At 43.0% G+C, this 17,716-nt stretch overlaps 1 protein-coding gene across 4 annotated transcripts in view; it reads right to left on the bottom strand.

Moving 5' to 3' along the window:
- Positions 1–17,716, bottom strand: part of flna (filamin A, alpha (actin binding protein 280)) — a 54,571-nt gene that overhangs the window by 25,426 nt on the left and 11,429 nt on the right. For all 4 annotated transcript variants that reach the window (XM_084068814.1, XM_084068813.1, XM_084068811.1 and 1 more), the window contains exons 3-13: positions 7,607–7,858; positions 6,400–6,497; positions 5,621–5,768; positions 4,942–5,060; positions 4,707–4,784; positions 4,398–4,560; positions 3,866–4,066; positions 1,340–1,477; positions 1,009–1,135; positions 768–904; positions 4–200 (exon numbers count right to left, since the gene is read on the bottom strand). In XM_084068814.1, coding sequence (XP_083924940.1) covers positions 4–200; positions 768–904; positions 1,009–1,135; positions 1,340–1,477; positions 3,866–4,066; positions 4,398–4,560; positions 4,707–4,784; positions 4,942–5,060; positions 5,621–5,768; positions 6,400–6,497; positions 7,607–7,858 — 1,658 coding nt within the window. The remainder of the gene's footprint in view (positions 1–3; positions 201–767; positions 905–1,008; positions 1,136–1,339; positions 1,478–3,865; positions 4,067–4,397; positions 4,561–4,706; positions 4,785–4,941; positions 5,061–5,620; positions 5,769–6,399; positions 6,498–7,606; positions 7,859–17,716) is intronic.

The following is a 17,716-nucleotide window of genomic DNA, read 5'->3' on the forward strand; positions in this document are numbered from 1 at the left end:
TACCTTGTCAGGATAAAAGTCTTTGCCTGGTGGGTTCACTATCTCAGCCATGAAGGGAGAATGCTGGATGTCTTCATTGTTATTGAGCACATGCACAGCATACTCCCCAGCCTCAGTGGGCCAGTAGCGCACGTCGCAGGAGCCGTCACCCTTGTCGTCGCACTCGATTTTGGCCTGAGACGGACCCTCCACAGAAAAACCTGGAGTGAGAGGCAAAATAAGCAGCTTGGTCAAGAAGTGAAGTGGAATGCTGCCTTGTCCATCTGTAATTAACAGGTCTATAAATGAATGCATATGTAACAAGCGTATCTATAATTAAAGCTGCAATACTTTTTTTTATCTGAATAAAACATTATGACCAATACGTATTGTAGAGTTTAGAGTATATTAATACAATATTACCAACCCAACTAATATACTCTAAACTCATTAGTTTAGAGTATATTAATACAATATTACCAACCCAACTGCAGTGGTCATAGTTGGTCTACCCACTCCCATATTGAGAAATAGATATCCTGTGGTCTGGTAGGACCACTACTAGTTGACAAGAGGTATTTAATCTCAGTCTAAATGCAATTTAGCCTCTGGTCAAACAAGCTTTCCTTAATAGCTCAACAGTAGAAATGTACACGTGCTTGCTCGGGGACCCAGGTTTTAGGATACAACGAAAGTTATGGATTGCAGTTTTAACAGTTCTGTCTATGAATATACGTATGTATCAATAGACAGCATGTAATACACCATGTAATTGTTTGCTCACTTACCCAGCGTGCCTACATCGTCTCCGACAGCCTCCACAACAAAGTCGGCCGATTTTCCAACCACGCCTCCTTCTAGGCCAGGCCCCCAGGCCCGCACCTTCTGCTGTCCGGCCTCGGAACCAATCTTCACCTCAAACGGACTGTACAGAGCAGACACAACATATTATGTTTGTGTGTGGCTTCACAGATACTTATATTCCCAACCAAAACCTGCATGTGTCCGTCGTGCGCGTTATGCATGTACCTGCGGGTGATGTGCTGTCCTCCCCAGGTGATGGTAATGCTGTATGTTCCAGTGGTGGTGGGGTAATAATCAAAACTATACACTCCATCTCCGAGATCTTTCCTCTTGCATGGCTCTTCAAGACCCTCTGCACACACATGCAAGCACACACACACACACACACACACACACACACACTGAGTACCGATTTGGGCTCATTTTAAGGAGACTAGCTAGGAAAGGACGTCTTGGACATGAAAATACATTAATTGGGTAACTCAAATGTAAGTCAGGTTAAACCAACTACTATTTTGAACTCCCAGGTGATGCTGGGAATTGTAGTGTGACTCACTGGGGCCCTTGATGGTCACTTTGAGCTCTCCTGTCCCGGCTCCTTTGGTGTAGACCTTGAAGTCTGCAGTCTCCTTTACCCTCAGGCCCTTAGGCTGCAGGCCACGACCCTTTGCCTTACACAGGCTGGGATTACATGCTGTAGAGGTTAAAGAGAGAAGGAACATGGAGAGATGGAGAGAACATTAAAGTGGAGCACCAGAGATTGAGTGAAAGAGAAACCAATAGGAATTGAGAGCGAGATAGTTCTGAATATTTTCCAAGGTCATGATGACCATATGTGATAGCTTAGGTTTCAACAGAGAGATATGGAATGTGATGTGGGGGTCGAAAAAAAATCCAACTAAGCTACACATTCATCACAGAGAAGGGTCGCTGGAGAGTCCATGCTTTCCAGTTATCTTTTTTTATCTCCCCTCTTTCCCCACCCATCTCTTATCCTCCCGTCTATCTGAATCCCGAGTGTGGACTCAAACACGACAGTGGAGGAAGTGAGTACTTCTCCCCACAGGATACAGGGTGGCCCTCACAGTGCTTGATTAGAAGGGTATAAAACAGGACCAGCTGAGTCATAGTCAGATGGCCCCTGTGGGCAGCTCAGGAAACCCCACCGGAACAGGAGGGTTACAAGCTGAATGAGGACGACAGCTACTGTATATCGCACTGGGACAAAGCTAGTGCTATCACAAAATATTTGCATGGGATAGACAAACCACATGTAATGCCTAAAATCCCTTGGTCACCTTGGTACATCATTTTTAGAATCTGGTGTCCAAGACAAGATATAGTTTTGAGGCCAATCTTTCTTCGAAGGGCCAAGCTACTACAACGCTTGTGTATTTTGGCTGTTTACACTGCATAGCTGTGTCATAATCTATGTTCATAAATCTACAGTTTCGATGCAGTAATAATAATTCTCATGCATTACTTAGTCAAACAATGATACAGTGGCTCTTACTAATGTCTAAAAGAAATGTCTTGGAAACTTAATTTATCTGCAACACATTATACTAATCGTTTCCACATGGATATGCTAAATGTTGCTGGATATGTTTGACTCAGTCCTGGTTCAGAATTTTCGATGCAGATCACACAAATTAGTCTCAAGAAAAGACATGGAATTCAGCACAAACACACACTTAATATAGGAGACAGTGCACTCTTACACCAACACAGATATACGTGTACATATACAAGCACTCAGTCACCAACCAAAACCACCTTGGTATCCTCCAACAAACACACACACATACAGAGTGGGTACCCAAGAGAGATCCCAGGAAACAGGAAATGACAGCAGAAGGAAGAAGCTGCTCCACAGAGAGGATAGATACCACCAGGCCTCTATAGTACCAAACAGAAGGAGGGGGGTGGGGGGGCAGAGGGATGAGGAACGAGAGACAAGACAGAAAGAGAGAGAACACAACATCCAGTACCATAGCAACAACCCACATGAAAGAAATTACACAAAGTACAAGACAGAGAGAGCAGCAGAGAAAAGGAAGCAAAACATTTCCAAATAATGTCCTGAACTTCAAACAAGGTAACTCCTAATATCAGGCCCACCAACTGAAATAACAGGCATTATTTATTTTGCCTTTTAATAAAAATACTATGAATTCAATACACAGGACCACAATGGAAACAAGCCCTTAGGGCTTTTTGTGTTATCCTTTTAGGACCATTGTATAATCGTATCACTGTACTATTTGCAATCTGTTAATAAAGTATTCAATCAATCAAGTATTCAATCAATCAATCTAGATAAACTGCAGCTGTACGCCAGTATTCATTCGTGTTGCCCTCCTTCGTTTTATTGTTTCCTTCCTCTTCCTTTCTGCATTTCTCACAAACTACACCTCCTTACCGCTGAATTGATTCACCCAATCTTCTCCTTGAAAAAGGACTATACCGGTGTCAATGCAGGTATTAGTCATTAAAACATTATTGAACATACCAGAATAACTGAGTCAATGCTGACCAAACATAACTTTGTGGTTAATAAGACATGGACCTCAGAATTTAGTTAATGAATCAATCTTTCCTCCAGGGACTACATTTTCATCTAGGTATTTCAAATCAATCTGCACTTAATAAATCAATAAAAAATGATAACAAAACTGACAAATGATAACCACACAGTTATAACTGCTAATTAATAGCCACAAATTCAAGTCCCTGCAACTTGATTTTCATTCTGAAATGAACAAAATCCAAATGATAATCTAACAAATCACGATATGCTTTGGAAAATGGTCGGCAGTAACGTCAAGTATACCGTGAGTCAAAGTCAATGGGCTAAGCATGTCAGACCACCAGTATGGTCCTTTAAACCTAATCCACCAACGAATCCAATAACTACAGCATGCTGCCTCTGCTGGTCCGCTTTCCTGGGTTAATCCCAATTTATGTCGAACGGCGGAGTCGCGCACAGAAAATAGCCTAGCTACAAGTCTCCTCCCCCAACATTATTCAGTTCTAGCTTCCTTCAACTCCCTTCTAATACTGCAGGCTCTCCCTCGCTTACCTTCTCCAACGTTGACGGTGAAGGGGCTCTTGCTGATCTGGCCCCCTGAGAAGGTGACGTAGATGATGTGCTGGCCCTCCTGGGTGGGCGTGTAGGTGCAGCGGTAGCTGCTGTTGCCCTTGTCCTCGATGGTGCACTCCACAGTGTTCTTCTTACCTGCCGGATCCATGATCACCACCTCCACCTCCCCAATGCCAGCACCTGGGACGGAAGGAAGGGAGGAGGGAAAGAGCCAGAAGGAAGGGAGGAGGGAAAGAGCCAGAAGGAAGGGAAAAGGTGAGGAAGGAAGGAACAAGGAGAGGAGGATGGAAAGCAGAGAATGGGTAGGATTGGGCAGGAATGAAAAGCAGAGTTACAAGAGAGAGAGACGGACAGAGAGAGAGAGAGAGAGAGAAATTTAATGGAATACGTCACAAGAGTTGCTCAACAAAACAAACTGACCTATTCTATTTGTACCCCACATAAATAAATAATAACAGTAGTACAGACAAAAACATCAGCTTCAGTATCATCGTCCCTCTTCCTACAGTACCTGCGGTGTAGACATCAAAGTAGGTGCTCTTGTTGGCGATGTTTCCTGAGGGCTCAAGGCCAGGTCCCTGGGCTGTGGCTTTGCTGGAGTCTCCCTGGGCCATGCCCACCTCCACCTCGAAGGGACTCTTATTGATGTTCTGTCCCGCAAACAACACCGTCACCTGGGGAACACAAGGAACCACCACAAGTTAAAACTTTATGACATTTTAAACTTTAATTTAAACAACTAATTTTTTTTTACCTTCATTAAGAAATCATATTCACTTTAGGGCAGTGACGGACATAAGGACTTAAGTCGTTGACTTACCTTGTGCATGCCGGTGACTTTGGGAATGTAGAAGACAGAGTAGGTGCGGTTTTTATCATTGTTGGCTGTCACTTTAGCCTGAAGGAAAATAGACACCTGATCAAGATACTGGTCAAGATACACCAAACCAAGACAGTAAAACCAGCAAAACACACAGTCTTTCATCAAGGGGCATATTCCGTTTTTGGAATCAGTGTGAGTGCATGTGGGTTTGTGAATGTGTGTGTGCATGTACCTCCTCTCTGTGTCCTGCAGGGTCTTCCACATACACCAGCACCTCTCCCATTCCAGCACTGATGGTCTCCACTGTGAACACTGCCTTCTTCGTTACCACATTACCAATAGGCTCAATACCTGGGAGAAGAGGGACGAGAAGGACAATTAACCACATTAACCCTGCCGTCCCCATTTTGGGCCATATTTTCAAAAATATTCAAAACCTTTCAACATAAAAAATAACGTGTTAAAGTAAAAAAAAAAAAAAAAAGCTGATCTACAAGCTCACACCACTTCGCATTGTGAGCTTGTAGATCTGCTATTTTCACTATTCTTTGTATGACTACATAATACTGTATTTAGGGTTTAAGTGGTTAGGGTTCAAGTGATTAAGTAGGATCCCGAAGGGACAGTCAAATGAAAACAAAATGTCCAAGCATTTTCACACTATGGAGTGAGAAGAGGATTACTGCTGTGCAGTTGAAGTGTTTATAGACTTGAGTATTAAAGATGTCTATTATGAGCTGGAGAGTCAATATAGTTTGTATGGAGTAACTTCTTTTGAGTCACTGCTTGTAAACATTTAAACCAGCTTCTTTGAAATCTTCATCTATTTTTGCCTTTAGTAAAGCATTCTTCCTGAATTATGGGTGCAGAGTTGTGCGGGCGTGTGCGTACGTGCATGTGTGTGTACGTACCAGGCCCATAGGCACGGGCCTTCTTAGGGTTCAGCTTTGGTCTTAGCGGAGCGCCAGGCTTTAGTTTAGACTTGGGGAACTGGGACAGGTAGGTCATGACTGAGTGCTCATCCACATTGGGGTCAACTATCTCCTCTGGAGTTATCACCTATAGGATTACAAAAGGAGAGAAACATGTTTTTGTACTTTAGGTGTAGGCGAGTAGGCAAAATACCCTTGTATGGGAACCACACACACACACGAGATCAACTGGGGTGAGTACCATGATTTTTACATACTGTGATACAAACCACAACCTAACCTCTACCGCAGCCTAAAAGTCTCTCACTTCAAAAGACACCTGCGAGACGAACGCTATCGTGCACAAACAAACACTCACTGTCTGATTTACAAGAGACAGGGTTAAGAAGGAGAGCGACCCAATTTCAAAACAGAAACTGAGCTGCAGGCGGAAACGACCGTGACCACAGAACTAACTGTCTGCACTCTGCTCTGTGCCAGCCTGCTGCCAGTCATGCAGACACAACATTGAGACGTGTCAAACCACTAAAGCTGCACAGCTCAGGATAATAACTAATACATTTATATTTGGAGACTTCCCAACCAATTTTTTTTTTTTTTTTAAGGTTGATGCTTTTGTCTTCGGACCGACATGAAAGACAATAAGATGTTTGACCAGTTTAGGCTCAGTGCATGTTAATCTAGCCTTGTTAACTAACCAACGCTTGGTGGGGTGAAGCCCAATTTTTACTTTGTCACACAATAAAATGTTGAATTACCTGAGGAATGCCCAGCCAGTCATCAGCTTGCTGCATAGCTTCACGGGCGTTGTCCACAGGCTTAGTCTGATCCCACTGGTCCCAGTCAGGGCACAGACCTACAAGAAACACAGAACATCTATAAATATCAACACTGACAAAACAAAAAGAGACACTGTGCATGGACACACAAAAAGCATAAAATGCTGATGGTTAACGGTTATCTCCTTGTTCGACATGTTGGATAAAGAGAATGTCTAAATGAGTTTGACCCTCCTCACAAGGGGAAAATGAACAGTGCCTCCGTTACAGCCATTAAGTCTAATTACTAGGAATGATATCTTGACTGCCTTTCAAGTTGGCATAAACACCAGGAACAAGCAAAGACATTTGCTGGGGGGGGGGGGGCTTACTAAGTATAGAGGGTTTAAGTGGTTATTGTTTAACTTAATAGCCACGTTGTACAATAAAGTTGCCTTCTAGTGTCCAGGCTATATGACTGAGTCTGCATGAAGACACGCCAATGTGCCCACTGGCTCTATCTCTTCTGTGTTATCAAAAAAGCAAAAATGTATTACTTTTAATTGGACAACTGTTAATAGGTCCAGCTTTTTTCTTTTCCCTTCAGTTGGAAAGAAAAAGCTGCCCTCTGTTCCGTTATCTCTCTATAGAGCCTGTTCGACATCCACAGGTATGACAAAAATTCAAAGCATGTAAACAGTCACCCTTCATTCCCCTCTTTTCCTCACCTACTCCTACCATATAATCTCTCGCTACTTCCCTCCTCTCTCCTCACTTTCCCATTTTACAACGCCATAATGGGAGGTTTCTTGCAGTTTTTCCTGCCCTCAAATTCTCTTACACTTTCTCCGCCCTCAAGGTCAGAAGGTGTCTATTTAGTGTTAGTACGAGGAGTGCTGCCCCTCACAGAATGTTGTGACGCATGTCTCTTTAAGACACGAGGACACTTGCACACAAAACATTCCTGTGTTTTCTCCAGTATGCTTATAATGGCAGACTACTACTCAGCGAAATCCTTAGAATGTACACTCTAAACTTTAGCACATAGGCAAACTGAAAAGTTTGAAAATAGCCAATATACAATGCATTTACCCGTGGTTAAGAGGAAAACAAACACTCATTCTGCTGTATACCTGAACACACGCAATTCCTTCAACGTTAACGCCCCATAATCAACATGTTCCCATCCCCGCCCATCCATGCTAACCTGGAGCGCAGCTGTCGACCAGTGCCCCCAGGGCGCGGCCACTCTGCCAGTCCCTGCTGAAGTTGGTGATGGGCATCTCAGGCACCTTGTTCTGAATCCATCCCAGCAGCCTCTGCTTGGGCGTCTTCTTCTGCTGCTCTTCCGACTCCTCATCCTCATCCCACATGGGCATGGATATGGAGTAGTGCAGGATCAGGGTCCAGATTAGACCCAGGATCAGCTTCAGGTTCCCATCCACAATGGCTTTAGAGTCTGTGGGAAGGGACAGAGGGGAATTTATAATTCAGAGTTTTGAGTATACATGGTTTCAAAGCCAGGAATATAAACAGGTAATATAAACAATGGTAGTTAACTGGTGGTTAACCAGAGGTGTGTGTGTTGGGGGGGATTTTCTCTCTTTTTTTTTTACACAATGTTCCCCAACAAAGTGTGCAGCAAATGCATTTTGTACCGTTGTGCTAACAATTGTGAATAGACATGCATATTCACTGAAAACTATGCAGTCAATCTTCAGTGCATTTGGACAAACAAAGAGTGTGAACAGAAAACCCAGCTCAGGACAAGGGCGTAGTCCACTTCTGTGTCGGACAGGTTAAGATATATTATAGATCCTGGTTCAAATTCAAAGGTTATTTTCCCGAAGGAGGAATGCTTTAGGCCTTCTACACCTTTTGTCAGTAGAGGGGAGAGGAATGCAGACACATTTGTCAACAATACCCCGGGGGCGAGAACACAATATTTCATGCTGACATGCAATGATCAGGCTACGTCAGCATTTATACTTTAGCAGATTAAACCTACTATGAGAGATAAGCTCATTTGACATTGCCTGGCACAGTGTAGACGGGAGTAAGAGGAGTAGAAGTTTTGAAATGTTCAGTGTCATGATGAGTCGGGACTGAATTTTCCATACCAATCATTTTCTAACAGCAGCATTAATGTTAATGAGATCTTCTCCTACTGTACATGACAACAAAAGGAGGAACATATATATCAGCATGAGATTTCAATACTAAAAGCCCAGTGTCAGACAATCACCTGTCCATTGTTGAATTTTATTTTTTATTACAGACCACCACATCCTTAGCCAATTTTGGCAATATTGCATTACGGTGACTTTTACATTTTCGTGATAGCAATTACCAAATGACCTCTCATCATCAGCCAATCACATTTAAAATGGTTGCTTGTTTGGAAGAAACACCTTAATTTTATATTCTCATTGCCAATGAACAAAACAAGCCACAACAGAACTGTGGGGCTGAGGACTAGGGCTGGTGGAGCTACTGTCCAAGTTGTTCTAAAATCTAAATGATTTGGGGGCATTTAGCTTTGTTGAGGCAGCACTACGTGGGCTGCAAGCACAAGATAAAGTGATGCAACCAGATACTAGCCCAGACAGGAGGACGAGAACTACACACATCAACACAGGTTGTTACACAAGATGCAGTTGATCAGGAGGAATGATTGCTCAGGTCCCGACCCTAAGGGGAGGGTGGAGCTGTGTGTGCACTGCACGGCGCACGCGTGCATGTGTGTGTTGGAAAGGGGGATTCCTCTTCAACGGCTGTCAAAGGATTAATGAAGGAACTAAGTGTTAAAACTGTGGATAAGTGCAGCCTGGGGCTGAGGGAACCTCAGATGAAATCTTTTGAGTTTACAAACCATGGGTCAATGAGGATGAAGAAAAAAAAAAGGGTACAGGTGACGTCGAGTCTCCACCTTAACAGAGACGTCAGAGAGCAGGCCTCTCTTTTTTTTTGTCCGATGAAGACTGCAAGCTCGAGAAATCACTAGGCATGGACGCAATAAAACCAGTCTGCAAGCGATTTTTATATTCTTTGTAATTATTGTTCTTCGCCCAGCACCTGCCCAACTCTGGGGATTAGATGTGCATGTCTCTCGCTTCAATCTAATGTCAGTTTTTCTCTTGGCTCACACAGCTGTATCCAGTAATACTGGGTCACAGTCTCCTAACAGAAAATTGTGTCCATGACTCTAGACTATTTTTAAATCATTTGCTTGAAACCAATACAGTGGCTGTTGAAACCAATAGAGTTGAATGTTGTCTGAAGTACAACAGCCAGTCCTGTCGTGCTGCTACTTTCCATTGCAGTTTCTGCATTTGGACCCTACTGCTGTTGTTGGGAACTGTGGTTGGGGCGGGGGGCTAATGAAAGGGGCTGAATATTTAAGGTTTGCAGCAGGGAGACAAGGGGTCTGGCCCAGAGCTGCAGTAAGAGGTCTGAAGATCGGGCTCTGGATAAGGCATCTCAACCAAAGGGGGTTGGGTGAGGTGAAGCTGGGACAAGGGGAATTCTCCAGAAATGCAGAAAGCACATCAAAGAAATAAAGACAACACGATTTAGCGTTTCTACAAGATTTCAAATTAGCAAACTTTTCCAAGGCCTACTGGGCGATTAATTGGGGGGGTTATTTGCCTAGATACAGAACAACCGGAGTTGGGACATCTGTTGTCCATCTCTGTTGTCTGACTCAGTTCGCCTTGCTGTTGTTCATGTTCCGACAGCGATCTGCTAGCAAGCTGCCAACCTGCGATACATGACATGTCAGCTGCTCACTAGTCAGTGGTGGAAAAATACTTTCCGCATGCAGATTGGAGAGAAGTAAGGGACTGTTTGGACAACCAGTCACCGTGGCAACATTGACTGTGATATATTGACTGTGATTACACACACACAAAAACACACATCTATATACACGTATATTTCTACTACTACTGAGTGGCTTGCTCACTCAAGAAGAGGGGTTTATTTGTCACTTACTCATACAGGTACAAGCACCAAAAACACTCAGATGGAATAGAAGGTGAACAACGTGATGAGGCAAGTCATGAATCATCCTTTGCACAGACTAGTTACAAATATAACAATAATATTGCACAGGTGCTGTAACAGGTATTGTAGACATCCCACTTGATACTAGCATTGCAAAACAAGCTAGTTCTGCTGCATTAGACAAACAAGATGATCTGATCATCTATAACAGGCTATAATAACAGGCCAAGATGATCAGATCATCTTGTTCAGGGGAACAACACGTGACCAAAGAATGATTCGATGGGATACACCAAAGAATGACTAGATGGGATATATTGACAGTGAGAAAGAAAGACACGCAAAGAGAGGAAAACAAATGTTGATTTCTGCTGAAAGACGGTGCGTGCGTGTTTTCAAGGTTTATTTATTGTTATATCTTGCATACGGGTACATAAGAGTACATTTTTTTATCTGGTTTCCTCAAGACATTGTAGCAGAATAGTAATACACATACTGCGTATACAAGGACATAACAAAAGGAATAATCAGAGAATTAAATAGCAGCAGTATCAAGACTGTGCGTGTTCGCGTGTGTGCATGCGAGTGTGTGCGTAGTGGAATCCAGTCATGTTAGCACTTGCTGCAGGAATGCCACTCAGCAGTAGCACATACAAGCAGAGCGTGCCACCAAGCAGCCTGTAGGCCAGCAGAACACCGAAGCCCCAACAGAACCAACCACAACATTACCTGTGCTTTGCAACAGAAGACAAGGGCAGTGGCAAAGTCACAAGGCAGGACAAATGCAACATACAAGTGGTCAGGGGCAAGAGCAGCTAAAGCGATCCTTTAAAAACAGAAGGAAACCCTATTCTCGCACTGTAGTGGGTTGTTGGTCGAGAAGGGCTGTTCAACAAATGTATATACTTGATATTTTTGTTATAAGAAAAAAAAAATCACATAAATATAGGACTATAAGGTCAGACCAGGTGTAAGCAGTATGAGCAGCATTACACCAGTAACCAGAGTAATACCTAGTTGCACACTAGTGCTGTCAGTTTTCCTCTATAATCCCATTAAAATTTCAATGCTTTATTTTTTATATTCAAATACATTTTAATATATTATACTATATAAAATAATTTATAGTTGAACAATAATAAACACCCGCATACATACAAATGCTATAATAACAGGCTAAACAAAATAGTGAAACAAACTATATTAAGGCTTATGGCTTTAATATAGGTTCATTTTCAGGGTTTTTGGTAAGAGGAGAGTAATATTAGGCTACAAATTCTTGCACAACACAAGACGCATTGGGTGGCAGCGACGTCGTTTACTGCTTCTGTGTGCAGTCAGTGCATGCACTCAAATATTGTTGATCATGCATGAAAGCATTTGTTTTCATATCGGTAGGTCAGGAAATGAGTCTTCATTAGATTTGTTACTCCGTACATTTACTGTATAGAGGAAAAAATAAAAACATTCGAATGGCAATTGCAACATTGGAAGATTTTTTTTTCAAATTCGAATTATATTCCACTCCCGAATTTCATTCTGACAGCACTATTGCATGCTGGTGTCTCGCACATGAGTCATGAGTCATGTATAATCCATTGCACAGACTAGTTAGAAATATAGCAATAATATTGGGGAATGTCAATATTCTTCAATACCACCACCCCCCAACAAAAGAAAACTCCCAACTTGTGTAGTTGTGTGTTTAAGTGTTGCCATTTGATTCATGTCTCACACACAATGAAAGCCACTAAACATGCGTGGAATCTGCCAGCATTCCCAGCAGACCACAGCACTCCAAGTCCAATGGAGCCCATATACGGACACGGCCTGTTGCATTCCCCCACTCCTGAATCATACCCCCTAAACCCATCCCCACCCCCTGTGACTGAGTATGTGTGTGACTGTATAGTGTATGAGTAGAGTGTGTGTGTGCGCGCGTGTGCCTCTGCCAGTAAGATGGAGGGAGGAGGGGAGAGTAATACAGAAAGCAGAGATCAAAAGAGCACGGAGACTACCGTATTAACGTGTGTGTGTGTGTGTGTGTGTGTGTGTGTGTGTGTGTGTGTGTGTGTGTGTGTGTGTGTGTGTGTGTGTGTGTGTGTGTGTGTGTGTGTGTGTGTGTGTGTGTGTGTGTGTGTGTGTGTGTGTGTGTGTGTGCACTGTCCCCATGAACCGTCTTCCCCCAAATCTCCCATGACTCATTTGTTTGGCTTGCTGCAGCGACACCCAACCCCCCCCCCCACCGTGACATCTCCATGACATCATTGTGACCCCTGAACTATCCCAGTCTGAGGAGAGGAAAAAGTTAACCACTTAAACCCTGTTTAATACTTTGTCATACGATGGTATCGTGCTGCAAAAATAAACAAAATGGAGACGTCAGGGTTTATGTGGTTAAGACAGAAGTTTTACCTCAATATTCAGCCTTCATATTTATATAGTATGATGCCTTGTGATGTACAGAAAGGACAGAAACGTTCATCCAGCCACGGCATTCTGGTGTTCACATCCGGGCACCAGAATGCCTGGATGTGACTGGACATTCTGATCATTCAATTCCTTCTCCCATCACTTCACATCTGCTACAATAAAGTATTCTAGGACAAAATCAAAGTTGACCAGACATCTCCCAATGTACGACTGGGAAAACTCACCAAGTGCAAACAACCATCACCAATGTGATTTGACATCCAAGTACCAATACTTTCATGGCATTTGCTTTGTAGGCTATAGTATGTAAGGTGTCTATTGTGTGTGGCAATTGAGTCCACAGAAACGACACCATATTTTGTGCATGAATACACCGAAAATGACAAATTTTGCCCGATTTAAGCAAAACAAAAGATATCCAATTATATGTGTACCAGGTCAACCAGGACAAAGGCACACACAGATTTCTCCCTGGAAAAGGGGGAGGTATGTAGCGGCCACCCTAAAACCCAGTCATACAGAACATTGTGAGGAAATGTCATACATTCCATACCCTCCTTATCACCGACACACACAATATGTGTGTGTGTGTGTGTGTGTGTGTGTGTGTGTGTGTGTGTGTGTGTGTGTGTGTGTGTGTGTGTGTGTGTGTGTGTGTGTGTGTGTGTGTGTGTGTGTGTGTGTGTATAGCACTGTATGCCTGCTAAGTACGCAGATCATAGTATTCCCTGGATGATAGTAAAATAAATTCCATTCGTTGTCCTTTGTTCATGTAATCGAGACACCACAAAAAGGTGAATTAAAAACATGTCAGCATAAAACCCAAAGAGACCTTTTAAAGGAAGTGACAAATCACCCAGCTTATACATCTTACTGTAACCTGCAGCTTTACAATTACAAAATGAATGCAACTTGAAGCCTCCATATCCCCTAAGCTGGGAGTCTCCTTCCCTCCCTGTTACCCTCTCCAACTCCAACAAGCAACATGCTACTACACTTCCTCTCCTTCCTCTTTACTCCTTCCAGTCATCCCTCCCTCCCTCTCTCTCTACTTCTCTCCCTCCGCTGGAAAAGTTCCTCCTGGTTTTTTAGCCTTAAAAGGGCAGAAGCAAACTGGATCCTGGCAGCCCACCCATTCCCCGGGCTCTGGTTACAGACAGAGAAAGGAGGGAGGGTAGGGGAAGGGTGGGAGGGATTTGTGGAGAGGAGGGGAAGAAAGAGAGGAGAAAAGGCAGAGAGAAGTGCTGTGTGGGACATTTTTAAAGCCCACACTGACAGCAGGCTACGATAGGCCGAGATGTCCAGAAGCGAGGACAGGGGATAGGCTGAGACGTTAAATGTGAGGAGAAGGGGATTGGCCCACGCAGAGAAAAAAAAGGAGAGAAGATTAGATGCAAAGGGGGAGCGGGGAGAGGCTAAGGAATCACTGTGGGAGAGGGGACGAAGGAGTTGAGGAGGTGAAAGGAGGACATGGGTGCAAAAGTGATGAACGAGGTGTAACACCACGTGGCTTTCATCAAGGCTGTGTTTCCTGAAAGCTTCAGAGAACTCAGATCACCCTAAAGGCAGAGTTTTGAGTTTTGCCTGTAATTTATCTGTGTTTATTTTTAATTAAAACTTTTTTTGGGGGGGGGGGGGCAGTAAAAGATTATAAAAAAATTATATCCAAACATTTTACCAGAAGGAAGGTTTTTTTCAAGATCAAAATCTTCTTTTGTTCATGAGCAAAATCTTCTTACATGATGAACCAATTCAAAACAATTGTCATCATCACTGGGACATCTCAAGAAAAATAGCCTTGGTTGTGCATCATGCAGTGCACGGGAAATAGCAGATCTACAACAAGTTCAACATGTTGTGCTGCACCATGTTGTGAGCTTGTAGATCTAATATTTTGAGTGTGTGTGATACCCGTATGAATGAAGTATAAACAAGAATGTTCAGGGATAATGTTGCAGTGCAGATGAGCACCATGAAAAGCCTTGTTTAATTATTTTCATTCTGCAATGTCAAAACTATTAGTATTAAGATCTTGTGGATGCTGCTTTAAGTTCACAAAAACAATCTTTCATGCCCACTCCACTTCCCTTGTTGAATTTGAACGTAAGCCACTGGGCATAAGGGCACCTTTCCAATGCTGTGAAGTCATAATAACCCCAACCACCATTGTGCTGAACGGGAATGTCCACTCTGCTAATCCTCAGTGTCCACTTGACCAATCCCCTTTGCCCGTCCAGACAGGAAGTTATGCTAATGATAATGAGCTGGCAGGAAGTGATCCATTTCAACCCAACAGTGTGGTTAAACTCAGTCTAACTCTTTGGCCAACATTCCACCCTGACCCCCCCCCCCCCCCCTCTTCCCTTTTATCTTGTTTCTGAAAACATATGATTACATTTAATGCTATGTGACATCCCTGAACTTGGCAGACTTTCTATAAAGATACAATTTCTTCCCCAGGAGGCAATTTGCTTTAGTCATTATCAGATTACAGCTGCAGTTACAGTGAAGAGAGCGAATCACAGGACAATGGTCCGAGCAACACTAATGCGCAACAGGGCTCAAAGAGTTGTCTTAACATTGTTTATGCACACAGGAACACATTTGAATAAAATTGCCTATGGTTGGGATGTTATCCATCTTTACTGCCCCAAACCATCTGCTTTTGCACAATCTCAAATAATTATTTATTTCACTCCTCAAAATGTATTTAATTACGGTTAATTTATGGGCTTTTTATGCTTTTATTTTAAAGTGATGGTCGAGACAGGACAGGTGGGAGAGAGGGGAGATAACATGCAGCAAACCGAGCCTTAGATCAGATTTGAGCCATGAAGGCATTTAGCCATATTCATATGGTACATGCACGCTCACCAGGTGAGCCACTAATTTTTACATTTCTGCTTTGTTGCAGTGCAATGGAGACTATACATTCATGAGTTGTGATCAAGCTTGCATTGTCATACATGTGCCTTCAACTGCTGCTCTGCAAAATGACTCCTGAAACTTTCTTTTCTGTGACCACAAGATGATGTTTCTCTGCCAGTGAAATGAGGCTGGAATTGGGAATCACTTCCACACTTCCCTAGACAGGTTTCTCCACCTGAAGAGTACACAATACACCATCATTAAGATTGCCCATGTACTGTAGGCATTTGTCCATCCACACAACATCCCCAAAACACCTCTCCCTTGTTCATATGGACTCGTTCATAGTAAAGTCACCAGTATTAATGTAACTCTGGGAGTGTACCAATGTGACCAATATGGATTTACGAATGGGTATATTAACTGAGAACTTGACTGCGTATGGGGCAACAACCCTGGAGCACAATTGAACAAAACAAAAACCTACTACCATACCATTCCCAAATCTGACTAACCTAATAGGCTTTAGTCACTGCATCTACGCAGTCATGGTGAATCAGTGTCACACACACACACACACACACAGTTGACTGACTATTAGGTCACCCTGAGGGTTGACATTCTATACTCTCACCATCATCTGCTTTGTAGACATTAATTTATCACGAGTTCCTTTCCTGGCATATTTCATTCTGGTATGAGTAATGAACTTGCCACGGTGCTTGTCACAACTTGAACCAGTCCCCTTGACAATGTCATTTATAATGTTGTGATTATCCACTTGTAATCATTTCAGTAATCATTTTTGAAAAGTTTGAAAAGTTTCGAAAATGTTCTACTATGATGACATGCCCAAAATAAAGACGTCAGGCTGAAAGTGGTTAAAGCTGAGAACCGAATCCAGGTTTAACTATCACACTCCAAAGACAACTAGATTAACACTCCACACAGGGAGACATCTCATCGTCTGATGTAAACTCATCTCTATAGCGTTAGGCATTCTATGCAACAACATATCATTATTATGTAACAAGTGAAAACTGTCCGATAGTTGGCCAACAGGCCCCTGTCTCAACCTGTGAGTGCTGTGAGTGTTCTCAGGTTGGTACAGGGGAGGAGTCAGGAGCAGAGTTGCATCACAGCTGAGCACATTACAAATTCTGCCTCAGTGGATGACTGGATGGGAAGAGTTTGGCGTTATTACGTGTGTAGTCTTGTTTCCTCTGAGCTGTACAAGCTGGGTGAGACACAGAAGGGCTATAAACCCCATCCGACACGGGGCTGGGTTCCACTGACACTATCGCGGTGTACATGCTCCTGACAAGACGCTGATGAGAGATTAGCATCCCCAAGCGAACACTTTTTAATTAGTTGATTAAAATAAAATCAATTGTATTCTGCTCAACAACCAGTATGTGTAGAAGCTTCAACGAACTCAGGCACAGCACACACGCACAGCTGTCAGGTGATGCCAAGTGAATTGATTGAACTTGTTCAAACAAGGGGATGATGAGCACGGTGGAAAAGTAAGCACACACACACTCTCCTGACCGCTTACACTTGCCTACGCATGTAGACAAACACACACACACACACACACACCCCCACCCCCACCCCCCCCCCCCCCCCCCCCCCGCTCGGTTGAGTGAACTGATCATTGTAGAAATGTCCCAACAGAGACTTTATAGAACATATCAATCAACAAACCAGCCAACCAGCCCTAGCGTATGTCATAACTCACCACACTTTATCAGCCAGCAATCAAACACAAATATACATATTCTTGTACATACAGTACAACTCGAGTAAAGCCTAATTCATACTTTATATCCAATCTATTCTTACTAAAAAACGTGACCCATCTTTAGTTGAAAATCTATTATCTTTGGAGACACTGTCATACGACAAAATGTAAATTAGGCCTAAGGATGATACATGGACATGAATCTATGCACAGTATGTGTGAATGTATGCACAGTACACACACACATACCAATGTGTCTCATCTCAT

The sequence above is a fragment of the Gymnoscopelus microlampas genome, assembly GCF_963454915.1.
Source record: "Gymnoscopelus microlampas genome assembly, chromosome: 10".
NCBI lineage: Eukaryota > Metazoa > Chordata > Actinopteri > Myctophiformes > Myctophidae > Gymnoscopelus > Gymnoscopelus microlampas.